The sequence below is a fragment of the Neophocaena asiaeorientalis genome, unplaced genomic scaffold (genome assembly GCF_003031525.2).
Source record: "Neophocaena asiaeorientalis asiaeorientalis breed wild unplaced genomic scaffold, Neophocaena_asiaeorientalis_V1.1 scaffold302, whole genome shotgun sequence".
NCBI classification, from domain to species: domain Eukaryota; kingdom Metazoa; phylum Chordata; class Mammalia; order Artiodactyla; family Phocoenidae; genus Neophocaena; species Neophocaena asiaeorientalis.
This window is the reverse complement of record NW_020174038.1, coordinates 971,494-999,343: the sequence shown is the minus strand read 5'-3', so window position 1 is coordinate 999,343 and position 27,850 is coordinate 971,494. Positions and strand designations below refer to the sequence as shown.

Below are 27,850 nucleotides of genomic sequence, written 5' to 3'. Positions count from 1 at the left end.
GTATGCTGCTCTCACACTGCACAGCAGGGCTGGCCTGCAAAGCCACAGCTACTTACTATCTGACCTTTTACGGAAAAGGCTTGCAAATCTCTGGTCTAGAGCGTCCAATATCCAAACAAGAGGGGTGCTCTAAAGAGACAAACCAGAGAAAACAGAAGCTAGGAAATTCCAGAACTCAAGAAGGAGCATTTCAGGGACTTCCCTGGTGGTCCAGTGGCTAAGACTCTGCACTGTCTATGCAGGGGGCCTGGGTTCAATCCCTGGTCAGGGAACTAAATCAAGCATATCATAACTAAAGAGCCTGCATGTCGCAAAGAAGATCCCACGTGCCACAACTAAGACCCAATGCAGCCAAATAAATAAATAAATATTATTTTAAAAAATAAAAAGAAGGAGCGTTTCAAATGGCAAGGCCCACAGAGCAAAGGCCCAGCCCCAGGGAAGAAAAGCCCCACATGTGGTATCATCACTGGGTAATATCAGAACACTGGCAACAAAGACCGGACCCCACTAGTGTCCAAAGAAGCAGATAGGAAAATGTGCAAAGAGTCCAAACAGGCAATTCGCAAACAACTAGGAAACAGGAAAAATGTTTAACTTCACCTGTCATCAAAGAAATGTAAATAAAAAACAAGGCTTCATTTTACAGCCATCAGATTAGCAAAACCAATTAAAGGATGGTTAGTAGCAAACTCCACCAAAGATACAGGAGAGAAGCCGCCTTGCTCCTGCCGTGGGAAGACGGATTCCAGCACTTCTGGGTGGAATCAACTGTTCCCGGGAGCGCTCACACACAGGCATCTTCCGGCCACGCTGACCCACACTGACCCCAGCTGCTCTTTCTGCAGGGTGTCACCTAGCTACACAGATGTCCACATGTCTTCACTCCTGCTCAGCTCAGTGTCCAGTATGTTTTATGTCCTCAACAAACCTGTCCATCAAAGCCACGACCCAAACCATGTACAGCCACCCTCAGGGACTAAGAGATACAAAGAAAACATTTAGGTTCCTTCTGGAATCCCCAAAAGGAAAACAAAAATCCAAACTCAGATGTATGAAAGGATGTTCATATTGGACAAATAAAAAAAAATACAGCCCAGACATTTTTGTACCTCTCTCCCTTGCTGTTTTCTTCCACATGCCCACGTGCTCCTTGGAGCTGTGGCCCCAGGAGTTGGAGAGCGAGGCCAACACTTACCTGGTACCGGTCAAGGATTCTGAAGTCCTGACAGGTCGTCCTGTACATGGCTTGTCCAGCTGGAAGCCTGGAAACTCCTTCTTTGGCCCCATAAATCCCGTCCACTAACAGAAGCGTGGCATTCACAACCTGATCCAGGTCAAAGAGCGGCAGCCCCCGATCCCTCTTCGCCTGCCGGACAATCAGCTTGCGCTTCAGCCGCCGGGCCTCCGGGGTCATGGCCACGGCCCCAGGACAGGCTTCCAGCCGCTTGAGGAGCAGCTTCTCCTCGTAGATGCTCACGGGGGTGAACCTGGGCCCTTTGGGCTTCCGGTCCTTCTCCAGCACGGGCTTCCTTTTCTCTCGAGCCCTTGTTTGCAAGGACGTGTTGGAGTCTGTGTCCTCGCTGTCGATGTCCATCCTGTCGGGCTTCTCTTCCTCACTCTCCACCTCCTGCTTGATCTGCTCAGGGGCTCTGACCTTCTTCCTGCCTCCAACTCCTGGCCCCGACGCGGCCGAGCCGGGAGGGGGCGGGAGGTACTCCATCCCAGGGTCGATGACACCGTCGCCTTCCATCTCATCGTCATCTGCACAGAGCAGAAAGCAGAAGGGGAATGCACATCCGCCGCCCACAGGGACAGCGCACACACTGCCATCAGAGCCACACACAACCCAAGAGACCCGAGGACGGGCCGTCTTACCGTGAAACAAGGCTTGTGGTGGCATCACGTCTGGAATCAGATCGGCTTCTGAGAGCAGGCTGGGCGTGGCTGAGTGAGAGGCAGGGGTCCCAGGGGCAGAGAAATCCAGAGACGGGGAAGGAGATGGGCTTGTCAGCGGGGTGCGGTCGGAGGAGCTCAGGGACGAGAAGTCGATCACTTCTCCTTTTTCCAGAATCACATCCGGCCTACGTCCTCGGCTGATGAACTTCACAGGCGTCGAGGAGGTGCTGCGGTCAAGAAAGCCAGCTGCCTCTTTCTGGGCTCTCCGGATGTCCTTCGCTTCCTGAGTGCGAGACCTTTTCTCTTTCAATTCCATGGCAGATTCCACAGGATTCCGACTCACCCGCTTTCTAAGTCCCTCGACAGTAATGATGGGATCTAAAGTTGGTTTCGAGGCTGCTGGAAAAGAATAAATATCTAAATTTTTTAATAGCTATTCAACGTTAGCTGCTTCTTCTACCTTATTATGACTCTACTTCCATGTTTGAAAGAGAAAAATGTTCAATGAATGCCCTAAACTAAGACTTAGACTTCTCTTCTTAACCAGGAAAAAGGAATTATAATGCAAATGTAAACACTTCTGCACCGTCTTTCTCCTACTGGAATTGGTAAACGTTAAAAGTTTGATAATGCTCAGAGAGTGTAGGGGGAAAATGGATAGTTCATGCCTTTTTGATAGGGCATAAATTTTATTACAACTTTTTGGAGGGTAATTTGGCAATATGACTAAAATTTTGAAAAAATATGCCCTTTGATACAGCAACCTATTTCCAGGAATTTATCACAAAAAACTGGCAAATGTGTGTAATTATAGTATTGTTTAAATACCAAAAAAGGACAGAAATAACCAAAATGTCCATCAACAGGGTAAAGGTTTAATAAATTATCACATAGCCATTCAATGGAATGCAATGAAATAAAAAAAATAGGGTAGATCTACATGTACTGTTATGGGAAGATGTCCAATGTATACTGACTGGTAAGTGGGGAAAAAAATGGAGAACAAGTAATATAGTATGAATCAGTTTATGGGGTTTTTTTTTAGTAAAAAAAATGCTTCAATATGCAGAGAGGACTTCTGAAAGCTTCACAAGAGACAGCAGTGGCTCCGCTGGAATGAAGCTGCAGGCAGGGTGGGCATGTGGGGAACTTTCAGACTTTACACCTTCAATACTATGAGATTTGTTTCCAATTATATTTTGAAAACTTTAAAAGGTCATTAAAAATTTTTCAGATAAAAAAAATCAGATCAATGTGTGATATAAGGAGCTACTGTTAATTTTTTACAAGTGTGAAAATGGCATTATGGTTAGGCTACAAAAGAGAGTCCTTATGGATAAGAGATAAATCATGAAATATTTAAGAAGGAAGTGCTGATGCCTGGAAGTTGCTTCTAAATAATCTGAGGGTGGGGATGTGTGGAGGATTGGGAGAAAGGACCCAGGGGCCAAGGTAAAATGAGACTGGGACGTCCCAGGTGGTCCAGTGGTTAAGAATCCGCCTTCCAATGCAGGGGACGAGGGTTTGATCCCTGGTTGGGGAACTAAGATCCCACATGCTGAGGGGGAACGAAGACCCAACACAGCCTAATAAATAAATAAATATTTAAAACAAACAAACAAACAAACAAAAAAACCAAGATTGCCAGTGATAACTGCTGAAGTAAAGACAAAGGTACCAGGGGACTCACTATATTACTTCACTATATTACTTCACATTTGTATATTTAAAATTTTCCATACTAAAAAGATTAAAACCATAAATAAACAGATTGAAAATAGAGAACCTTTCAGATACTAAAGGAAATTTATTAAACTGGTAACTTGATTAGGCAGTTATAAAACATTTTTTGTATAATATTTATTTACGGCATAAAAAACTGTGTTAGAATAAAACTGTGGGGCAGAGCAGCTCCGGGGAGGCAAGGGCTCCGTGCCTGGTCAAAGCGGATTGTCTACACTGGCACCTCTCAGCCAGTGTACGACAGTACCTTTCACTTTCAGAGTGGAAATGGACAGCTTCTCTCCCTCGGGTTTCAGGGTAGGGGGCCTGTTGTGGACGAGCTTCCACCATCCCGGTTCTCCAAATTCCTGAGCTCCCGAGCGGAAGTACATGGGGCTCCCCACGCTAAGGCAGCCCGCCACCGTGCTCCACCAGGTGGAGGTCTTTTTCCTGGAGAGTCCAAGAATGTAAAAATTATTGGCTTTTCAACTCTATCCTTACATAGACAGTGCAGTCTCTGCCTCCAAGTCTGTGATAGGCTATGGAACTTCCCCTCTTTGAAGGAACAGAGCACAATGGATAAAGGAGAGGCTCGGGGTTCTGCGTGGCTTCAAATCCCAGCTCCATCACCTTCTAGCTGCCTCAGTTTCTTCATCTTTAAAATTAGGATAATAGAATGTGCAAGACTGCTGTGGCGATTAAATGAAGTTAATTCAAACAAAGCTCATAAAACACTTCTTATCCATGATTATGGAGTTCTACAGGCTAATTTTATTTAACTTGAGCTGCTTTTATGTATGAGTTAAACACAACTCTCAGGAAAGAAAGCAGGAGAGTCATTAGCCCTGGTAAACAGTTCATTTTACCCATGGAGGAGGATGCATCCCTCAGTCTGCTACTTGCCTTCGCATAGTAAAGTAGGAATAAAACTATATGGTATGTCCCACAAACACAGAGTTGAACCTTGGGGGAATTACCAACTCTGACCAAAACCCCCCAAAATACAGCAAGCGTTTCAAAGTAACTACACAACAGTGTATACAACAAAAATTTTAAATGATATATAAAATGTCAACTATTCAGGTTCCTGTTAAAAGTGCTTTTTTAAGGAAACTGTTCTATTTCCACCTTGAAAACATAAATCAATGACCGGAAATCCTAAAGAACAGTTCTTCATAAGAAAGTCAGTCTAACAGATGAAAAATACTGCTAGGAAGGCAAGAGAAAAAAGTATCCTTAGGAACAGAGATGTACTAGAAAAATACAAACCAAAAGAACTCCGCAAAAAACAAAAAAACTTTATAAAGGCATGAGCACATATCTGAGACAGGAGAATGACCCCCAGCATTCTGGGTCAGAGCAGAACGAGGTCTCACCTCATTCTGACCTTTCCAGGCCCCCCTCCTGTTGCCCAGCGGTCTGACCAGAACGAACCCATCCCACTTGCTTTCTTACACTGCCCAACACTGTCCCACAGGCCCCTTGGGATCTGTTCACTTTTCTTCCCATTGTCCTATTTGGCTTTGAATCCCTCTGGTGAATTTTCCATTTCAGTTATTGTACTTTTCAGCTCCAGGACTTCTTATCTCTTTATTGATATTTCTGTTTTGTCCATACATCTCTTCCCTGATGTTCTCCACCTCTTCCTTTAGTTCTCTGGGCATCTCTAAGACAGTGCTTTAAAGTCTTTGTCCAGTAAGTCCACCATTAGGTCTTTTTCAGGGGCAATTTCTGTTAGTTTATTTTTTTCCTTTGAATGGGCCATACTTTCCTTGTTCTTTGTATTCCTTGTGTTTTGTTGGACAGTGGACATTTGAATCTAATAATGTGTTAACTCTGAACACCAGACTCTCCTCCTTCCCCGGGGTTTACTGGTTTTTGACAGCTGCAGGCTGTCTCTGTGCCAAAGATCAGCCGGAGCAGAAACTCAAGGTCCTCTCAGTTCATGTCTAAGCCTGTGCCTCCCCCTGGACATGCAGGGTGGCTAATTCCCCTGTATATGTGGGTGCTTTTGAATGTCTTAGTCTCCAACGTCTGGCTCCAAAAAGGGGACAAAGAGGAAAGTGAAAGTGGGGAGGTAGGTGCCAGCCCTATAAGTCCCGTTAAAGTCACCTCAGCCAGACGGGGAGGGGCTTGCAACAATGGAGGAGGTGCAACAACAAAGGCCGCCCACGCCTTTATCAGCACCTCTGTGATCAGAAGCAGCAGTCAGTGATCAGCACAGATATGATATTTGGAGGACAGCGTCCTTTGTGTCCACCCCGGATCCCATACTGTGTGCAAGCTGCTCCAGGAATATGTGCATGGCTGTCTGCCACAGTTAAAACTGGCCAACACTGATTGTAATTTATGGTCCAAGGCTTCCTTTGGAAGTTGCAAGCCTTCAGCTGACTCCAGAGTTCCAATAAAGGTACACTGGATTCTGCCAATGCAACTGCTACCTAGGTGGGCAGACAGATTTCTGGTGCTTCCCACTCTGCCATCTTCCCAGAACCCTCATCATACAGGCACAGCTCATGTTACTGCACATCACAGATACTGTGTTTTTTAAAACCTGAAGGTTTGTGGTAACCCTGAATCAAGCAAGTCTATCGGTGCCATTTTTCCAAAAACATCTGCTCACTTCATGTCTGTGTGTCATATTTTAGACCTTGTAGTATTTAAAAGTTTTTCATTATTATTGTATTTGTTATGGTGATCTGTGATCGGTGACTTCTGATGTTACTCCTACAACTTGCTGAAGTTCAGACTATGGTTAGCATCTTTTAGCAATAAAGTATTTTTGTTTAATTTATTTTTTATTTTTGGCTGAGTTGGGTCTTTGTTGCTGTGTGTGGGCTTTCTCTAGTTGCGGTGAGCGGGGTCTATTCTTTGTTGCAGTGCACGGGCTTCTCATTGTGGTGGCTTCTCTTGTTGCAGAGCACAGGCTCTAGGCATGCAGGCTTCAGTAGTTGCAGCTTGTGAGTTCTAGAGCACAGGCTCAGTAGTTGTGGTGCATGGCCTTAGTTGCTCCGTGGCATGTGGGATCTTCCCAGACCAGGGCTCGAACCCATGTCCCCTGCATTGGCAGGCGAATTCTTAACCACTGAGCCACCAGGGAAGCCCAAGTATTTTTTAATTAAGGTGTGTACACTGCTTTTTTAAAAATAATGCTATGCATACTTAACAGACTACAGCATAATGTGAACATAACTTTTATATGCAGTGGGAAATCAAAAATTCACGTGACTCACTTTATTGTGATATTTACTTTACAACAGCAGTCTGGAACTGAACCTGCAACATCTCTGAGATATGCCTGTATAATATTTTTAATTTTAAATACTATGAATGTGTTTTATCATATTTCATCAAACATAAGATCCACTGACTTTAAGACACACTGTTTTGTGTACAAGAAGGAAAACTAGTTATCAAGTAAGCTATGACACACCATCACTTCTAAGATGTATCCAGCTGTCAGAGATGTCAAAGTGTGAAAAACTGTTTATCTTAAAATCAATGAAATATGGTAATAGAAAAAATATCCAAACTATTCTTCACTAATCAAAATTATAACTTTGGGAAAAATTCAAGGCCAGGACTGTAAAACCAGATTAAATGACCACATATAAAATAGCAATTAAACTGTAGTAATTAAGCTTTTGTGTACTTTTTAACTTGCTTCTACAATAGGTACATAAAGTTATTTAGGTTAGCCCTTAATAAACCTGTATACGTTTAAACCTTAATAAAATATTAAGGACATATAAGATCTGAAAGAAAATGTATTCAAATTTAAAACTTCATTATACAGTATACTATTCTCTCAGATCCTATGGCAAATGAGAAATGGTTAACATTAAGAATTTTAAAGTATGCTCCATGGATAGCAGACTGTAAATCTTTAGCAGCTATGAGAAATGTTTAATTGCGGAGGCAGTGAGTCTGTGTTTTCATACATGGACACATCTGAGCACTGGAGACCACCTCAGGTGAGTGGTTTGGGGGCTTTTCCAATCACTGATGCTTAAAGCAGAGTTCCCAAAGGGAAGGACAGCACTGAGGCAGGAAACTGAGTGCCAAGGAGTCACAGAGTAATTTTTAATTCTCTTTCACTCCTCTAGTTAGATCAAGGAGAAAGTTAGCTGCTTTAAATTCTCACTAACACACATAGTCTCCCTTTTTGATCAAGAAAGAGGCCTCACAAAAAACTCATACAGTTTAGCATCAAAAAAATGAACAATCCGATTAAAACATGGGCAGAAGATCTGAAAAGACATTTTTCCAAATAAGACATCCAGATGGCTAACAAGTACATGAAAAGATGCTCAGCATCACTAATCATCAGGGACATGCAAATCAAAATCACAATGAGCTATCACCTCACACCTGTGAGAATGGCTATGATTAAAAAGACAACAAATAACAAATATTGGTGAGGATGTAGAGAAAAGGGAACCCTTGTGCACTACTGGTGGGAATGTAAATTGGTGCAGCCAATGCAAAACAGTATGGAGGGTTCTCAGAAAATTAAAAACAGAACTACCGTATGATCTAGCAATTCCACTCCTGAGTACTTACCCGAAGAAAACAAAACACTAATTTGAACAGATATATGCACCCCTATGTTCACTGCAGCATTATTTACAGTAGCCAAGACACGGAAGCAACCCAAGTGCCCATCAGTAGATAAAAGGATAAAGAAGATGTGAGGGGGAGACCTTCAAGGTGGTGGAGGAGTAAGATGTGGAGATCACCTTCCTCCCCACAAATACGTCAAAAAAACAATTACACGTGGAACAACTCCTACAGAACACCAACTGAATGCTGGCATAAGACCTCAGACTTCCCAAAAGCCAAGAAAATCCCCACATACCTGGGTAGGGCAAAAGAAAAAACAAGAGACAAAAGAATAGGGACAGGACCTTCGCCTCTGGGAGGGAGCTGTGAAGGAGGAAAAGTTTCCACATACTAGGAAGCCCCTTCGCAGGCGGAGACTGCGGGTGCTGGAGGGGGGAAGCTTCGGAGCCACAGAGGAGAGCATAGCAACAGGGGTGCAGAGGGCAAAGCAGAGAGATTCCCACACAGAGGATCGGTGCCAACCAGCACTCACCAGCCTGAGACGCCTGTCTGCTCACCCATCGGGGTGGGTGGGAGCTGGGAGTTGAGGCTTGGGCTTTGGAGGTCAGACCTCAGGGAGAGGACTAGGGTTGGCTGCGTGAAGACAAACTGAAGGGGGCCAGTGCGCCACAGCTAGCCAGGAGGGAGACCAGGAAAAAGTCTGGACCTGCCGGAGAGGCAAGAGATCATAATTTCAGAGTGCACAAGGAGAAGGGCTTCTTGCTCTGTGTGCCCACAGACAGCAGAGCACCGCCCAAGCAAGCTCCAGAGATGGGTGCAAGCCGCAGCTATCATCTCGCACCCCAGAGACAGGCATGGACCACTACCGCTGCCGCCACTGCCACCAAGAATCCTGTGTGCAAGTGCAGGTCACTACCCACACCCCCCTGGGAGCCTGTGCAGCACGCCACTGCCAGGGTCCTGTGATCCAGGGCCAACTTCCCTGGGAGAGCACACAGCATGCCTCAGGCTGTTGTAATATCATGCTGGTCTCTGCTGCCACAGGCACGTCCCACGTTCCAATTATGACTACCGTACCCCTCCCTCTCCCTGGCTTGAGTGAGCAAGAGAGCCCTAATCAGCCGCTACTTTAACACCCTCCTGTCTGGGCAGGGAACAGAGGCCTGAGGGCAGCCTACACGTAGAGGTGGGACCAAAACCAAAGCTGAACCCCAGGAGCTGTGCGAACAAAGAAAAGAAAGGGAAATTTCTCCATGCAACCTCAGGAGCAGTGGAGTAAAACCCCTCAATCGGCTTGATAAACCCTGCATCTGTGGAATACATGCATGAAGAGACAACAAATGTTCCCAAAACTGAGGCGGTGGACTTTGGGAGCTACTGCAGTCTTGGGGTTTGCTTTCTGCATTTGATTTGTTTTTGGTGCTATGTTTCTCTTAGTTTAGTTTTTAGTGCTTGTTTTCATTGGTGGGTTTATTGGTTTGGTTGCTATCTTCCTTTTTTTTTGTTCTCTTTGTGAGTATGTGTGTGTGTGTATGTGTGTATATGTTTCTTTGTGTGATTTTGTCTGTTATTTTTTATTTTTTGGCTGTGTTGGGTCTTTGTTGCTGTGTGCAGGCTTTCTCTAGTTGTGGCGAGCAGGGGCTACTCTTCATTGCAGTACATGGTGGCTTCTCTTGTTGCAGAGCACAGGCTCTAGGGGCATGGGCTTCAGTAGCTGTTGGGCGTGAGCTCAGTAGTTGTGGCTTGCGGGTTCTAGAGCACAGGCTCAGTACTTGTGGCGCACAGGCTTAGCTGCTCTGTGGCACGTGGGATCTTCCCAGACCAGGGATCGAACCCACATCCCCTGTACTGGCAGGCAGATTCTTAACCACTACACCACCAGGGAAGTCCCTTGTCTGTTTAGTTTTGCTTTTACCATTTGTTTTGGGGCTCTGTTTTTAATTTTTTTCTTTCTTCCTTTTCTTCTGTGCTGTGAAGCTGGCAGGGTCTTGGTGCTCCGGCCGGGTGTCGGGCCTGAGCCTGCGAGGTGGGAGAGCCAAGTCCAGGACACTGGACCACCAGAGGCCTCCCAGCCCCATGTAATATTAATTGGAGAGAGCTCTCCCAGAGATCTCTGTCTCAACATTAAGACTCAGCTCCAGTGCTGGATGCCCCATACTAAACAACTAGCAAGACAGGAACACAACCCCACCCATTAGCAGAGAGGCTGCCTAAAGTCATACTAAGTTCACAGACACCCCAAAACACACCACCGGATGAGGCCCTGCCCAAAGAGCAACAAGATCCAGCCCCACCCACCAGAACACAGGCACCAGTCCCGCCCCACCAGGAAGCATACCCAAGCCATTGAACCAACCTCACCCACTGGGAGCAGACGCCAGAAATAAGACGAACTACGAACCTGCAGCCTGCAAAAAGGAGACCCCAAACACAGTAAGTTAAACAAAATGAGAGAACAGAGAAATATGCAGCAGATGAGGGAGCAAGGTAAAAACCCACCAGACCAAACAAATGAAGAGGAAATAGGCAGTGTACCTGAAAAAGAATTCAGAGTAATGATAGTAAAGATGATCCAAAATCTCGGAAATCGAATTGTGAAAATTCAAGAAACCTTTAACAAGGATCTAGAAGAAATAAAGAGCAAACAAACAATAATGAACAACACAATAAATGAAATTAAAAATTCTCTAGAAGGAATCAATAGCAGAAAAACTGAAGCAGAAGAATGGAGAATAATGGAAATAACTGCCGCAGAGCAGAATAAAGAAAAAAGAATGAAAAGAATTGGGAACAGTCTCAGAGCCCTCTAGGAAAACATTAAATGCATTAAAACCGGGGCGCGAACCTGTGTCCCCTACATCAGCAGGAGGACTCCCAACCGCTGCGCCACCAGGGAAGTCCCAAATTAAAACTTTGAAGACAAGCAAAAGTTAAGAGAATTCAGCACCACCAAACCAGTTTTACAACAAAAGCTAAAGCAACTTCTCTAGGCAGGAAACACAAGAGAAGGAAAAGACCTACAAAAACAAACCCAAAACAATTAAGAAAATGTCCTAAAGATGCTACCAGAAAACTACTAGAGCTAATCAATGAATTTGGTAAAGAAGCAGGATACAAAATTAATGCACAGAAATCTCTCACATTCCTATACAACATTGAAAAATTTGAGAGAGAAATTAAGGAAACACTTCCACTTACCATTGCAACAAAAAGAATAAAATACCTAGGAATAAACCTACCAAAGGAGAAAGGCCTATATGCAGAAAACTATAAGACACTGATAAAAGAAATCAAAGACAATACAAACAGATGGAGAGATATACCATGTTCTTGGATTGGAAGAATCAACGCTGTGAAAATGACTATACGGCCCAAAGCAATCTACAGATTCAATGCAGTCTAAATGCATTAAACTATCAAACTACCAATGGTATTTTTCACAGAACTAGAACAAAAAAATTTTACAATTTGTATGGAAATACAAATGGCCAAAGCAATCTTGAGAAAGAAAAACAGAGCTGGAGGAATCAGCCTCCCTGACTTCAGACTATACTACAAAGCTACAGTAATCAAGATAGTATGGTACTGGCACAAAAACAGAAATATAGATCAATGGAACAAGATAGAAAAGCCCAAAGATACACCCACGCACCTATGGTCATCTTATCTTTGATAAAGGAGGCAAAAATATACAATGGCGAAAAGACAGCCTCTTCAGTAAGCGGTGCTGGGAAAACTGGACAGCTACATGTAAAAGAATGAAATTAGAACACTTCCTAACACCATACACAAAAATAAACTCAAAATGAATTTAAGACCGAAATGTACGGCCAGACAGTAAAAACTCTTAGAAGGGGACTTCCCTGGTGGCACAGTTGTTAAGAATCCGCCTGCCAATGCAGGAGACACGGGTTCGAGTCCTGGTCAGGCAAGATCCCACATGCCATGGAGCAACTAAGCCCGTGTGCCACAACTACTGAGCCTGCGCTCTACAGCCTGTGAGCCACAACTACTGAGCCCACATGCCACAACTACTGAAGTCCACACACCCTAGAGCCCATGCTCAACAAGAGAAGCCACTGAAATGAGAAGCCCGTGCACTGCAACGAAGCGTAGCCCCCTCTCACTGCAACCAGAGAAAGCCCACACATAGTAACAAAGACCCAACACAGACAAAAATAATTAAATTAATTTTTTTAAAAAAACTCTTAGAGGAAAACATAGGAAGAACACTCTTTGACATAAATCACAGCAAGATCCTTTTTGAACCACCTCTTAGAGAAATAGAAATAAAGACAAACAAATGGGACCTAATGAAACTTAAAAGCTTTTGCACAGCAAAGGAAACCATAAACAAGACGAAAAGACAACCCTCAGAATGGGAGAAAATATTTGCAAACGAAGCAACTGACAAAGGATTAACCTCCAAAATATACAAGCAGCTCATGCAAGTCAATATCAAAAAAACAAACAACCCAATCCAAAAATAGGCAGAAGATCTAAACAGACATTTCTCCAAAGAAGATATACAGATTGCCAACAAACACATGAAAGGATGCTCAACATCACTAATCATTATAGAAATGCAAATCAAAACTACAATGAGGTATCACCTCACACCGGTCAGAATGGCCATCACCAAAAAATCTACAAACAATAAATGCTGGAGAGGGTGTGGAGGAAACGGAACCCTCTTGCACTGTTGGTGGGAATGTAAATTGATACAACCACTATGGAGAACAGTATGGAAGTTCCTTAAAAAACTAAAAGTAGAACTACCATATGACCCAGCAATCCTACTACTGGGCATATACCCTGAGAAAACCATAATTCAAAAAGAGTCATGTACCACAATGTTCACTGCAGCACTATTTACAGTAGCCAGGATATGGAAGCAACCTAAATGTCCACTGACAGATAAATGGATAAAGAAGATGTGGCACAGATATACAATGGAGTATTACTCAGCCATAAGAAGAAATGAAACTGAGTTATTCATAGTGAGGTAGACAGACCCAGAGTCTGTCATACAGAGTGAAGTAAGTCAGAAAGAGAAAAACAAATACCGTATGCTAACACATATATATGGAATCCAAAAAAAAAAAAAAAGTTTCTGATGAACCTAGAGGCAGGACAGGAATAAAGACGCAGACGTACAGAATGGATTTGAGGACACGGGGAGTTGGAACGGGAAGCTGGGATGAAGTGAGAGAGTAGCACTGACATATATACACTCTCAAATGTAAAATAGCTAGCAGGAAGCAGCTGCATAGCACAGGGAGATCAGCTCGGGGCTTTGTGACCACCTAGAGGGGTGGGAGGGAGATGCAAGAGAGAGCGGATATGGGGATATATGTGTACATATAGCTGATTCACTTTGTTATAGAGCTGAAACTAACATAACATTGTAAAGCAATAATACTCCAATAAAGATGTGAAAAAAAAGATATGATACACACACATACACAATTGGATATTATTCAGCTATAAAAAAGAATGAAATCTTGCCATCTGTGACAACATGTATGGACCTAGAGGGTATTATGCTAAGGGTATTATATGAAATAAGTCAGAGAAAGACAAATACTATACGATTTCAGTTATATGTGGAAGCCGAAAAAAAAAACAAATGAAGAAACATAATAAAACAGCAACAGTCACAGATACAGAGAACAAACAGGTGCTTGCAAGAGGGGAGGAGAGTGGGGAGAGGGTAGAAATAGGTGAGGGAAATTAAGAAGTACAAACTTCCAGTTGCAAAATAAATAAGTCACAGGTATGAAATGTATAGTATACGGAAAAACAGTCAATAATTATGTAGTATCTTTGTATGGTGACGTATGGTAACTAGACGTACCATGGTGATCAGTTTGAAACATATGGAAATACTGAATCACTATGTTGTGTAACAGGAACAAATGTAGTGTTGTAGATCAATTATACTTCAAAAACAAACTCATAGAAAAAGACAACAGATTTTCCAGAGGTGGGGGGATAAACTTCCCATTATAAGATAAATAAGTACTAGTGATGTACTGTACAATGTGATAAATATAATTAACACTGCTGAATGTTATACAGGAAAGCTGTCGAGAGTAAATCCTAAGAGGTCTTATCACAGGAAAAAAAATTTTTTCTATTTATTTAATTTTATATCTATGAGATGATGGATGTTCATTAAACTTTGTGGTCATCAGTTCATGATGTATGTAAGTCAAATCATTATGCTGTACACCTTAAACTCATACAAGTGCTGTATGTCAATTACATATCAATACACCTGGATGAAAAAAATATATAGATGGTATCATATGATAAAAAAAAGAAAGAGTGTTTCAGATTGCCTTTACAGGTCATGGGATCTAGCTACAAGTCAATAGCATTGCTTTATTTTTAGTGCACTTATTTTTACAGTTTCATTCTATTTATGTAAGTGATATAGACTTTCCACTTACCATGGTGGTGTGAAGTTTCTTTTTTTTCAGTGACATGATTTAAATAAGTAAACGATAATTCAAGTGATACACTAATATGGCCAAAACCCACTAGTTTAATGGTTAAATTACAAGAAGTTGGAGAGTAATTAATGTCTTTCAGCAGAAGTATTGAAAAGAAAAAGAGCCTCAGCTGATGCCTCTCAGAACACGCTCTAGAAATGAACAAATGAAACTGAACACCTGCTGCTAAAATACGCCAACTTCCTTAAAACAGGCAATTTAAATCCAACTTCTTCCAGAAGACAATCCACCAGGCGGAACAGCACTGAAAGATCATGAAAACATTCCAAGATCTAATTTTATCAGTTTTTTTCCCTTCCTTGTCCCTTATAAATGGGGTGTATTAAGTTCCATAAATAGAGCTACATCATTAAACTAAGACAACAGATTTCCTTTCTTTAAGAAAAAGAACCAGTTATGCTGTCAATTCTTTTCTTAGTTCTATTTTTCAATTCTATTTTTCCCTCACAGCAGCCTGCAGAAGGTCACCCCTCCATGATTCCTCAGCAACTTTGGCAGAGCTGTGACTTTTCAGCACCCGAGAAAACGGGCTGCAAGGAGTTCCGAGTGAGGACAAGCACAAACTCCCTGCTCTGACCTTTATCATGTCCACACCGACCCAATCATGCAAGATTTATGAATCTCACACAGGACTTCAGAAGGCAACAAACAATCAGAATTTCAAACACCACTTCCCTAGTGGTCCAGTGGTTAAAACTCCATGCTCCCAATGCAGGGGGCCCGGGTTCAATCCCTGGTCAGGGAACTAGATCCCACATACCACAACTAAGAGCCCGCATGCCGCAACTAAGATCCAACACAGCCAAATAAATAAATACATTTTTTTTTTAAAAAAAAGAAAGAATCTCAAACAATCCACCAATGCAACTGCAAACTTGCTAACCTCTAATAGCAATAAAAATCTTGCTAGATGCACATGGACCCTTAGTTAAAACATCTGGTGTGTATGTCTGTGCCCCGGCATCCCTAAGTCTGATGAACCAAGGAGGGGTCACGGAGAAGCACTCAGCAGCAAATTCAAAGCATCATGATGAAAAGAGTATCAAAGGAATAAACCATATGCGTGTTAATGTGCCCAGACTTGGCCAAGCACTGTGAATACCAAACAGTATACAATGATTTCTACCTCCCAGAGTTAATAAACACAAATACTAATAATTAACCAAGAGCAACTTAAATGAGTGCCGTCAATAACTGCCATCATTTCTCGTCTTCTGACCTCCTACAAGGCACTGATTTTAAAGGACATAATATTCCTCTATCCTCAAATTAGTCACCTATCCAACTATTAAACTGCCTCATTTAATCAAAGTCTCTATTTTTTAACATTCTAAGAATCTGTTCAACTGTCTTCCTGCTCAGTAGAAACCAACAGTTTCCTCCGAAGGTAGGATAAGAAGTATGGAAACCTACCCTCGTCATTATGTAAACTTCTACTTCGATTTTTAACTTCGAGTAACAACATTTTCTGGATTAAAAAATTCTCAGTAACTGCCACAAGTAATTACTCTAATTCTCTAAAGGCCAGCATTAGGCTGTCTCAAGTCTCATATACTTTATTCTTTACATCTTCATTCAAGTATAAGATTTTTTAAAAATCACATTACCTATTCCCAAGCAAAAAAGTCCAATGTTTCTCAATGAAAGCGCAGATGTCTTCTTTCCACCGGAAATAGCCCTGACGCCCACTACCTTCCAGGGACAAGTTGTACATCGCCAGCATGACCACCTGAAACAGAAGCAGAATAGGCTGGGAGAAAAGCACAGACAGGGATGGTAAACTTCAGGGGGGAACGTGTGTTGTTTTATACTCTGAGTATGAATAGAGGGGGGAAAAGGAAGGATAGTATCTTGGAATATTCTCAGGATAGAATCCTACTTCCCTTTTTGCTTTCCATAGATGAGCATCACTGTTCCCCTTAATCACGTGCACTTGTTCCTCCCATGTTACATGTGCAAGGCTGCTGTGTGGCTGAACTGGTGATGAGTGACTACTGCCCTAAGCAGCCCCCATCCCAGTCCCCCTCTACCACTCAAAGGCAGCGCTGAACACCGTGTTAACCAATGGTATCAGGAGGCCACAGGGCCTGCTCCAGCCGGCATTTCTGACAGACAGTGCTGACCTTTACTAAATATTCCAAGCATCACCCCTGCACATATACTTTTCTAAGCTCTTTAGAGGGCAGAAACAATAGACTCTCAGAATTTCAGAGCTGAAGTTAACATGAGGTACCATCCACTCTGGGTTTAGCCTTTCTCAGCTGTGGAAACTGTTCCTGAGATGAAATCAGAATAGACAAGGGGCAGGGACCTGAAAGGCCTGGCTGCCTGGCCCATCCTCAGAGAGGAGGACACCCCCAGCTGCACATCTAATCCAACTTTGTATTTAACAGATAATGAATTCACAGCCCCAAATGGGAAAGTACTTTGCAGAAATATGAATAACACAGTCTCACTGTAAAAGACTTCACTAAAAGAGAAAAGAGCAAAGAAGGAAGTAAAAATCATTTTAAATCCACCATCAAGAAATAATCCTTTTTAACATTTTCAGTGATTATCCTATTAGACATTTCTCTTTGCATCTAAATGCAATTTTGTAATCATAAATGGACAAGAAACTACACATGCTATTCAAAACCATGTTTTCAACCTAATAAAAATAATGATTAATTTTGGGCCAGCGCAATTGAAAAGGGGACAGAACCTAAGAAGAGAATCCTTCCATAACTCTTCTTTCCATGAGTAGCCGCCCAAGGCTGTACAGGGTCTAACAGACTGCAGTTCACGCTCCCCGATATCGATGTTCACAGCCCCAAATCCCGATGGCCCAACAGGGAGACCTACAACCACACCCTCAAAGGGGCGCGGTGATTCTGATGCTCCTACCAAGTCTCAACTTCCCCCATCCTTAAACTTGTAAAATTTGCAGACAGTCTGCCAATTAACCCCATGAACAGACTTTTCAAATCGTTCCACTCATTTTTGCATCGGGTCTGCATCAGCCAACAAACCTCTCCCTTTAAAGTTATCGTTTACAGGGAGTCGTTGTTTAATAGACACAGGATTTCACTTTGGGGAGATGAGCACTTCCTGGAGATGATGGTGGTGATGGTTGCAAAACAATGTGAATGTGCTTAATGCCACTGAACTGTATGCTTAAAGACGGTGGAAAGGGTAAGCTTTGTTATGTATATATACATTTTTATAAATTTATTAATTTCTTTTTGGCTGCCTTGTGTCTTTGTTGCTGTGCACAGGCTTCCTCTAGTTGCAGCAAGTGGGAGCTACTCTTCGCTGAGGTGCGTGGGCTTCTCATTGTGGTGGCTTCTCTTGCTGAAGAGCACGGGCTCTAGGCACGCGGGCTTCAGTAGTTGTAGCACGTGGGCTCAGTAGTAGTGGCTCGCGGGCTCTAGAGCACAGGCTCAGTAGTTGTGATAGGCTTAGTTGCTCCGCAGCATGTGGGATCTTCCCAGACCAGGGCTCAAACCCATGTCCCCTGCATTGGCAGGCGGATTCTTAACCACTGCACCACCAGGGAAGCCCTGTTACATATATTTTACTACAATTTAAGAACGCTATTGCTCAAGAAATACCTTAAGAAAAGGATGGAATGAGCTCTTCTGCCCACTCAGACTCCTAGAGTAACTTGGAAACATGTATTCACTGTTAATCGCCGTGGTACAGACACAAGTATGTTGTTTCATTTCCGGTACTTTTTTTTGGAAACATTTCATGACTTTCGAAAGTTAAAATTCACATACTTACTTGCAAATAACTTTTCCTATTATCACCATATTTACTGAGCAAACTAAAAATCCAATCATGAAGGACACGGTTTTCCCGCTCTTCTGGAATTTGTAATCTTAAAGAACGAATCCCAGTTGCGTTTCTGCTCTTACACCACCAGTCCAAGCTCATAGTAACAGGCTGGCCCTGGGAACCAGCACAGCTCCAAGGCCTTGCTCAGGCTGGCACAGCCCAGAGGGCACCTCCCAAGTATCTGCTGAAGAGCATGTAGAAAGATAATGAGCGTGTCTAGGACGAGAACGTAAAAACTACCCTACTTGATAGCTTCCCTACTTTTCAGACTGTTGTTCACACATCACCAAGGAGGAGGACACAGAAAATGTGTGGAAGGGGCCTTTTAGTCACCCCATCACTGTTGGCATTTTGTAATATAAACAAGCATTTCTACTTCTTATTTTGATAAATCAACAAAATTTAAGATTTAAAACAAAGAAAACCCACACTCCAATTGGAATATGACATCAATAGAGTCTATTCCACCAACGGATCCTCTTTTAGCTCTTGTGTGAGAGAGACAGAGGGAGAGGGAGAGGGAGAGGGGGAGGGAGAAAGAGGGAGAGAGGGGGAGGGAGAGAGAGGGAGAGAGGGAGAGAGAGAGTCAGAGGGAGAGGGAGAGGGAGAGGGAGAGAGGGAGAGGGAGAGAGGGAGAGGGAGAGAGGGAGAGACAGGAAGAAAGGGAGGGGGAGAGAGAGAGAAAGAAAAAGAGATGCAACTAGAAACAATGGGCAGTAGTTTTCCAAGAAACAGATGTGTCTGGTCCCAGTTTTCACTTCATTATCCCAGGGTATTTATTATCCATATGTCTTTTGGAAGTGAAAAAATAATTTTCAAGAGATGTTAGTCTGATTAAATAAGCAAATTAAGGGCTTCCCTGGTGGTGCAGTGGTTGAGAGTCCGCCTGCCAATGCAGGGGACACGGGTTCGTGCCCTGGTCCGGGAAGATCCCACATGCCGTGGAGCGGCTGGGCCCGTGAGCCATGGCCGCTGAGCCTGCGTGTCCAGAGCCTGTGCTCCGCAATGGGAGAGGCCACAGCAGGGAAAGGCCCGCGTACCGCAAAAAAAAAGAAAAAAAAGCAAATTGAGCCAATACTGCCAATATATTAAGCAATATAATCAAAAGCCACTTTTTCTTCTAAAAAGAATCTCCACAGAAAACTCATAGTCTTGAAAGTAACAAATTACATACATCTGCTCTTCTTCCATTTTACAATTTTATGAGAAGCTACCTGCAGGCCAAATGCAAATCTGCCTACGTGTGCACACATGAGAATAATCTACTAATATTAATCTGACCTTGCCTAGACACAGTATCCCATGCACACTTTTAAAAAAATCCCAGTTAGAATACTCATGAGACTGTATCCTCAATACAAACTTCCATTCATTTTCTACTTACATATTTTCAGGCAAGTCCAAAAAGGCTCCCTAAGATCACCACTGACAGATTTCAACAGATGTCCTAATAAAGCACTGATAATTAACACGATAGCCTCTGGCTGCAAACACAGCTACAATTTACAAGGAACACCCTAAGTGCCTTGGAGGGTACAACCTAAAATCTTTCTCATTACCCTGTTTATTTCCTTCACAGCAAAAAGTGCTAGGGGTAATTAACTTGTTTATTTGTCTGCCTATCATCTAAAATAAATGTCTACTGCCTGGGGCTAGGGTCTTGGCTGTCTCACTCACCACGAAGAAACAGCTAGAAGGATCAGCTGGTCTCCACGAGATTCTACTCTCCAGGCCTAGAACAATGCCTGGTTCCTCATGTGCACTCAGTATTTGTCGAATGAATAAACATAAAAACTGAGTGAGTGATGTCTAATACATTTTTAGAACTTAAAGCCTGCATATAACATTGGTGCCTTGTTATAAACATATTAATATAAAAACAAAAAATTAATACAACCTGGAGATCAGTTAAAAGATACTGTTCGGGCTATAGTTGGCTGGGATTACGGTGACCATCTTTACTTTTTTTTTTAATTTAAGTACAGCTGCTCTACAATATACAACTAGTTGCTAGTTTCAGGTGTGCAGCATATTGATTCAGCATCTTTATATTTTTTAGAATGGTTTTATTTTTCTAAAAATAGCTGCTAAAAAAAATGTGAACCTCTTCGATTAAAATCAGAGTTTGGTATTATGTATAAATGAAACCATGGGTGGGATTTTCAGAATCTCAAACCCAATTCACTAAGTGGCAGTATTTTTACTAAGAACTCCTTTCTCCACACATTCAGTATGATTTTCATTGTGAAATAAAGTGACCCTCAAAACAACTCAGAAGCTCGTATGTAGGTTCCTCATTCCCTAGTTACCTATTCCAATAAATTTCGCAGGGGCGGGCGGGGACCAACCCCATGAATTCTAGAGGAAGAGCTTTAACTCACTTGCTGCCATGTCAGCTTCAGCCGCTCATACTGCTCCTTGCCATCTTCAGAGCAATCAGAACAAGTAAACCTAAAAAAATTATCACCCTTAAGGTAACTGAGCTGTTCCCTCAGCTGACCTAGGAGGAAAACAAAAAGGCACATCACAGGTGTATCTAGAACAGAGGTAACCCAAAGTTTTCATCAATCTACCAGCCATTTCCCAAGTTTCCCAGGCTGTGTTTTTCCTTTTCTTTCAGCCAGCCCGTGAGGGCAGGATGGGGATGGGGAAGGGAGTAGAGAACGTTTTTATTCTTCTAACATCAAGTGCATGCCCACGAAGATAGCTCTGTGGTCCCCGGACTTTCAGAAGAGACACTGGAAAGGCAGGTAGGATTGTTCTCACTGGCTGTTCCAACTGTTAACATTCCCGACCCCTACAGGAGGTCTCCTCACACATTCTTCCAAGAAAACATCTGAGCTCCCACTGTGCCACTGGGCTAGGAACCAGGAACACAACACCTGAGACAGACGCGGTGCTGGCTCTCAGAGGCTTACAGATGTGGTGAGGGCTACAGAGGAGAGAGTAGGTAATCACAGCAGCACAGAGGCTCTCCACCCGGACTGTACATCAGAACCACCCAGGAAGTTTTGTGTTTTAAATATGCCCAGGTCGGGGGCTTCCCTGGTGGCGCAGTGGTTGAGCGTCCGCCTGCCGATGCAGGGGACACGGGTTCGTGCCCCGGTCCGGGAGGATCCCATATGCCGCGGAGCGGCTGGGCCCGTGATTCATGGCCGCTGAGCCTGTGCATCAGGAGCCTGTGCTCCGCAACGAAAGAGGCCACAACAGTGAGAGGCCCGCGTACCGCAATAAAACATTTTTTAAAATTAAAAAAAATATATATATGCCCGGGTCTATCCCCTGCAAAATAAATCAACCTCTGGAAGCAGCGCATTTTCTGAAGTTCCCCAGCTGATGCTGATGCTCTGGGAGACATGGAAACCCTGGAGAGGGATGTGATGGGTGCTGTGGGGCAACGTGAGAGCACGTAAAAGAGGTGCCCACCCACATGAGGAAGACAGCAGCACTAGAAAAAGTGAGGTGGACGGGGGCCTGAAGGATGGCTAGAATTGGCACGTGAAGAGGTGTTTGTGTGTGGGGCGGGGAGTACAGAGGCTGTAGAGACACTCGTTCCACAGAGGAAATTTACATGCACAAAGTCCTAGGGATAAGAAAGAACTGCTTGGGCTTCCCTCGTGATGCAGTGGTTAAGAATCCGCCTGTCAACACAGGGGACACGGGTTCGAGCACTGGCCTGGGAAGATTCCACGTGCCATGGAGCAACTAAGCCTGTACGCCACAACTACTGAGCCTGCGCTCTAGAGCCCGTGCTCCGCAACAAGAGAAGCCACCACAATGAGAAGCTCTCGCACTGCAATGAAGAGTAGACCCCACTCACCACAACTAGAGAAAACGAGCGTGCAGCAACAAAGACCCAACGCAGCCAAAAATAAATAAATAAAATAAATTTATAAGAAAAAGAACGAACTGCTTGTGGAGAAGGAAAAGCTCACCCTAAGTGCAAAGCTCTGTTTCCATGTGGGGATAGGAGGGCACGAAGGAGAAAGGCTGGAGCAGTTAGCAGGGGCCCCAGGAGGCAGAGCATCTACAGCGCAGGCTGTGAGGATGGGGGAAAGCCACCCAGGCTTTCAGGCAGAACCCTGAATCTATAAGCAGAGACAGCTGGAAAGCAAAAACTAGCTAACTTATAATAAATTTTAGATTTGCTTTCTGTGAAAATGGTGTTAATTTATTAACGATGAATCCATCTTAAAAACACCTCCTCATACCAGAAAATGACCCAGTTCACAACAATATATATACACATACACATATGTAAATTTCTCTGACCTAGTTACAAATTCTATTACACAGAGTATTCCTCTAGTACATACGTCTTTACTACTCTCCACCTAATGGAAACATCCTGTTTTGGTTAAGAGCCCTGATGACTGGCAAAGCACCTTATTGTGTGTATCTACGGCCAGCAGATCAAGGAGGCCAGCAAGGAGAAAACACGAATGGCCCTAGAAAAGGCATAATACATATTTAATCTCCTAATTCTGACCTTATATCAACATACTATAGCAGTTGTTTTCCATGTAAGTTAGACACTACCAGTTATGCTTATGAGTCTGAAGTTTAGCTCTACACTGGGCCTAGAATTTGGCCCCAAAACCACAATAACGTGACCCTGATAGAAAAATGTGGCTAATTCTTTAAGTAACACAGAATTTCTAATTTTCTAATTTTTATTTGGGTTACAATTGAGAACGTTAATTTAACAACGTGATAGAGGTTGGCAGTAATATATATTAGTACAAATGTGTTTATGTTTTATATAAATTTGCAGTTAATCAACTACACTAATAATAAATATAGGAGTTATCTTTTTATTGGGGTCTCTTTCACATTCATGTTTCTCTCACAGGTTAGAAAAACAAACCTTCCTGCAGGAATTGACAAAGGAAAGGAAAGGAGAAGCTCTTACTGGCTGGGATCCACTTCTGGCACTTGTCGCAGAAGTAGGACAGCTGCTCCTCCATCCACGACACGTCCCCTTCATCACTGTTCAGGGAGTCCCCGCTCTGGTCATGAGACAAGTCCACAGACGCCTGGTCCTCTGACTCGACGATCAGCAGAGTCTCCCCCTCCACCTCCCCCTCCTCCAGCCCCTCCGAGGTGGACGTTCTTGTGGCTTCATCGTCGTGCCGACTGATCAGACTGCTCAGATGGATGTTACTCTCCATCCTTCCCGGCTTGCAGGTTCAGTGCTCTCAGGAACAATCCCAGTTTCTGGACACTAAGCTTGAAGGGGCTCCTTGCTGACCACACAAACAAACTCTCAGAAGAGCGTCTGCCTGACTCTACTGAGACACAAGGGGCACTTAAAGCAATTATTTAGAATATACGATCCATCGTCCTTTTCCTGATCAAGTTTAAAAGGACGGTGACCACAAAAAGGCTGAAGATCTCACTAAGCTGTTCTCCATCAACACTCACACACACTTAACGCTGTCTGTTCCATCAATATCTCACACGCATTTCAAGTCACGTTTTTTGAGATCCTTTTGCCAACACCATCTTCTCTCTTTCTGCTTCAAGTTGCTCAGTCAGAAGAATCTGTTCTCCCAAAAGACGAATATTTTCTTTTTTCCGATTTTGCCTCTCAATGTCTCTGATCACTCCGTCACGAAGCCTCTAAAAATGTTAAGAAACAGATTTTAGTGAAACTCGGAACAGGTGGTTCCCTTCCTTGTGTCATTCAAGTCCTAAAATCAGTGTTACCAAAATACACTTAAAACTCTCAGATTCCAAGTACTCAATTTCTATTTTAACTTTCTGTGTAGATGTAAATGTAATAAACCATCAAATTAACTTGGTAGCGTGATAGTATTATTATAGACCTCTCATCATACTTTAAGAAATTTTGCATCATTTAATATAAAAATGGGAAATAACAATTAAAAAAGAAAAACTGCCACTATGCTGAATTTTAAAAGTTTAGTTAATATATGGTGCTTTAAAAACTTGATGAGGGACTTCCCTGGCGGTCCAGTGGTTAGGACTCCGCACTTCCACTTCAAGGGGCATGGACACTATCCCTGGTCAAGGAACTAAGATCCTGCAAGCAACGGCTCAGCCAAAGAAAAAGAAAAAACACCTTGATGAGAGTTACTTGAGTAACTGTGAACTACATTCCTGTTAGCAATTGTCCTAATTGAATAATAAACATCCAAGAAAGAAAACTACTAAAATTTGAACAAACTGTAAGGATGCAAGAAAGTAAAGAACTCGGCTTCTTCTATTATGTACAGAGAAAAGGTAAAAATTACAATTACATAATGGGGAGAGAAGGGAACGCTACCAGCACAGGAAAAAATAACGGCCCATTGATGGTCGTTACTTTGATAAACACTAAAGACAGGTAGAAAATTCCAGAATATGGACCTGGCATCTAAGATGAGACTTTCTAAAGCATCAATCCAGTCATTACTAATAACTTACACTTTACAGGTCATAAAATACTCTAATAACTTAACAGTGGCCTTGTGAGGCAGAATAATGGGGGCAGGGCCTGGGTAGGGTTTTTTTTAATTACTACTATGTCTATTTTAACAATTCACCAAGTACCTACTTGCTGGCCCTCCTCCAGGCCTAGGGCTCCAGTCCCCATTACAGGGGAAGCTGGGTAATTTAAGAGTCCTGGGACTGATAACACAACTGAAAACCAACTGTCCTGAACCCTGTGCCCCTGGCAAGATCTCCAGGCAGAATCCGAGGCTCTCATTCCACTCCTCCCTCCCCAGCTCATCCTCTCCTGTGCTTCTTCCATCAGGACACACCTACACACGCCACCCAAGCCCCAAAGCCCACACCGTCCACACCTGCTCTGAGGTCCTCCCCTCCTTTCTCAGGGACTTTAGCACTCGGCTTGGGATCTTGCTCTCCATCCAGCATTCGCTAGTTTCCTCCAGGTTTCAAAGTCTGTGCCAACTGCCTCGCACATCCCTCCTGCAACTTCCACTTGACTACCTTACTAAGCTCCGAGACCTCTTCACCATCACAGCTCTAACACCTAGAACGCGGCTCCTCCTGTAGTACTCACTGCTGGTTTTGCTGGGCTCCTGTGATGATCAAGGCTGATGTATGTAAAGTGCTTAGTACAGCGCCTGGTATGTGGCAGTCAGTCAGGAAACAATGGGGGACAACAGTCATCGTTTTATTTCTTGCTTCCTTGAACCTTCCAACACACCCACTGTGTCAAACATTTGTCCTCCTCTTTCCCGCTGCTAGAAAGTAACCCCGCAATGAATAATTGGACGTAAAACAAACACAGGTTATTCCGGTCAATCTCAACCTCTAACTTCCAAATACCTAAACCTTACACTTGTCCCATTCTGACAGTGGTTCTCAACCCTGGCTGCATGTTAGAATCCCTGGGTCGCTTTTAAAGCATACCTAAGTGGGATCCGCATCCCCAAGAGATTCTGATTCAATAGGTCAGGAGCAGGGCCCAGGCTGCTACCTGGTAAAAACTTCCAGGAACAATCGCACGTGTAGCTGGAGATCAGAACCAAGCTTTCACCCAGCCGTACTCCATACTCGGAAACTCCCCGCTCGCTGACCTCAGAGCTACATCTGACATAGCATCTTCTAGCCTATCTCAAATTTTCTCCAGCCACCATCTTTTCCTTCTTAGAGAAGAAAATCTCCCGCTTCTGTTCCAAAAGCTAACCCCTTAGAACGGCTACATTAATCCCAATCTCTAATCTCTTCCGCGCCCTGTCACCATTAATCATTTCATTCCCTCCCCTAAAATCTTGTATCATCACAGGCTTCCTCTCCTCTGACTTCGAGTGTGAACACGGGACAAAGGCCTCACCTGCTGCATCTCTGCACCCCTAGCACCCGGCGCGGTCCCACGCAAACAAGCCTGTTTACAGTGACTTACCCAGCGGCCTGCGTCCACCTCGGGCCAACCGGGCTCCACCGCCCCCCCCCCCCCCCCCACACACACACACCCCGGCTGCCCCCGCTCGCGCTCGGCCTTCGCCCCCGGAGCAGCTGCGCATATTCATCTCTGTTTCCCGAGGCGCCCGGGGCGGAGCGTGGCGCACGGGGGCCCGGCAGTAACGTCAGCCGATGGGAAAAGGAAGAAAATAAGACTATGAGACACAGCAAGACTGACAGGCCCCTGAGCGGTCAAGTCAAGGCTGTTTCCCCACATAAAACCACCGGAAAGAGAAAAATTGGAGGCCGCTATCTCTATCGTCCCCAGAATCTAGTTTCCATAGCAAACTGTTCCTTAAGAAGGAAAAACCCACCCCCCACACGAGTATATCTCCCAATTCCCGAAAGCGAGAGGCGGGGGAAGCCTCACCAGCGCTTCGACACCCGCGGGGCGGGGGCGGGGCCGGCCCAGAGCACCGGGGACCACCGCCCACACTTCCCGGATGCCCCAGGGAGCGGTCTCTCCGCCTCGGAGGTGGGAGGGGAGAAAGGAAAGGCGAGGAGGAAGCGGCGCCACGCGGAGCCGGACCCCAGGCCCCAGGCCTCCGCCGCCGCGCGGGCCCGAAGGCGCGGGCACGTAACACCTACCTGCTGGTCCTGCCGCTGCTTCATATGCACGCCCACCACGGTGGCCGCCGTCAGCACCACCGAGACGCCCAGCACCACCTTCGAGCTCCCCGACATTCCAACGCCGGCCGCCGCGGCCTCCGCTCCCCGTGCCCCAGGCCCAGGGCCGCCGCCGAGCGCGCGCCCTTGCCGGGGCGGGCCAGGCTCGACCCCTCGAGCGCAGAGCCCCAGCTGCCGCCAGGCGCGAGCAGTCGAGAGCCGAGCTCCGAGCAATGCCCAGGTTCCGCGGAAGGCGCGGCTTCCGGTGGGGCCAAGGAATCGCAGGCATCCCCTCCCTGCCCTGCGGGCGGGCGGGTAATAATAGTTCCAAGAGCCCCGGCCCAGAGCTGGCCCCAGCACCACCCAAGGCGGGGTTCCAGGCCTGAGCCCTCTCAGTTCATCACCTGCCCCCAGCGGCGGGAGAGTCCGGGGGGCGGGATGCCGGACCCGGTACCTTGCGGACCCTTGACCGCGCGCATCCCTTCGGAGCGCGGGGCTGCCTCGCTCAACGCCAGCCTCACCAAACGCAGCCCTCGTTGCCCTTTCGGCGGGGAGGTGCCAGGAGATGGAGTTTTTCTCGTTAGATGCTGTAGACACGGTCACCTGCTTTCACCTTGACGCTGTGGGGTGGCGGGTCAGGTCTGGTTTTTCTTGACATCAAAAAGCCTTCTGGCTACAGAGCAAGCTCTCTGGGCAGCGGCATGTCTTCGCCTGCTGGCACGAAAGGCGCTGTTCCCTTGTCGCCCAGGTAATCCTTGTGGCATCCCTTCTACACCCAGTTCCCGCCC

General features: G+C 44.6%; 2 protein-coding genes across 5 annotated transcripts in view; both read right to left on the bottom strand.

Moving 5' to 3' along the window:
• KAT14 (lysine acetyltransferase 14) overlaps window positions 1-23,699 on the bottom strand; it is a 37,746-nt gene extending 14,047 nt beyond the window's left edge. For 2 of the 4 annotated variants that reach the window (XM_024753707.1, XM_024753709.1), the window contains exons 1-6: window positions 23,434-23,699; window positions 20,903-21,021; window positions 16,310-16,431; window positions 3,890-4,071; window positions 1,879-2,298; window positions 1,199-1,764 (exon numbers count right to left, since the gene is read on the bottom strand). In XM_024753707.1, the coding sequence (XP_024609475.1) occupies window positions 1,199-1,764; window positions 1,879-2,298; window positions 3,890-4,071; window positions 16,310-16,431; window positions 20,903-21,021; window positions 23,434-23,692 (1,668 nt within the window). In that variant the 5' untranslated portion in view covers window positions 23,693-23,699. The remainder of the gene's footprint in view (window positions 1-1,198; window positions 1,765-1,878; window positions 2,299-3,889; window positions 4,072-16,309; window positions 16,432-20,902; window positions 21,022-23,433) is intronic. The other 2 variants (XM_024753708.1, XM_024753710.1) reach the window with 2 other exon arrangements.
• A 270-nt stretch (window positions 23,700-23,969) lies between these two features.
• Window positions 23,970-27,275, bottom strand: PET117 (PET117 cytochrome c oxidase chaperone). The gene is made up of 2 exons (XM_024753712.1): window positions 27,045-27,275; window positions 23,970-24,143 (listed from the first exon to the last, which is right to left on the bottom strand). Exons 1-2 carry the CDS (start codon window positions 27,138-27,140, stop codon window positions 23,994-23,996), a joined length of 246 nt encoding a protein of 81 aa, XP_024609480.1. The 5' UTR covers window positions 27,141-27,275; the 3' UTR covers window positions 23,970-23,993.
• Window positions 27,276-27,850: the final 575 nt, after the last annotated feature.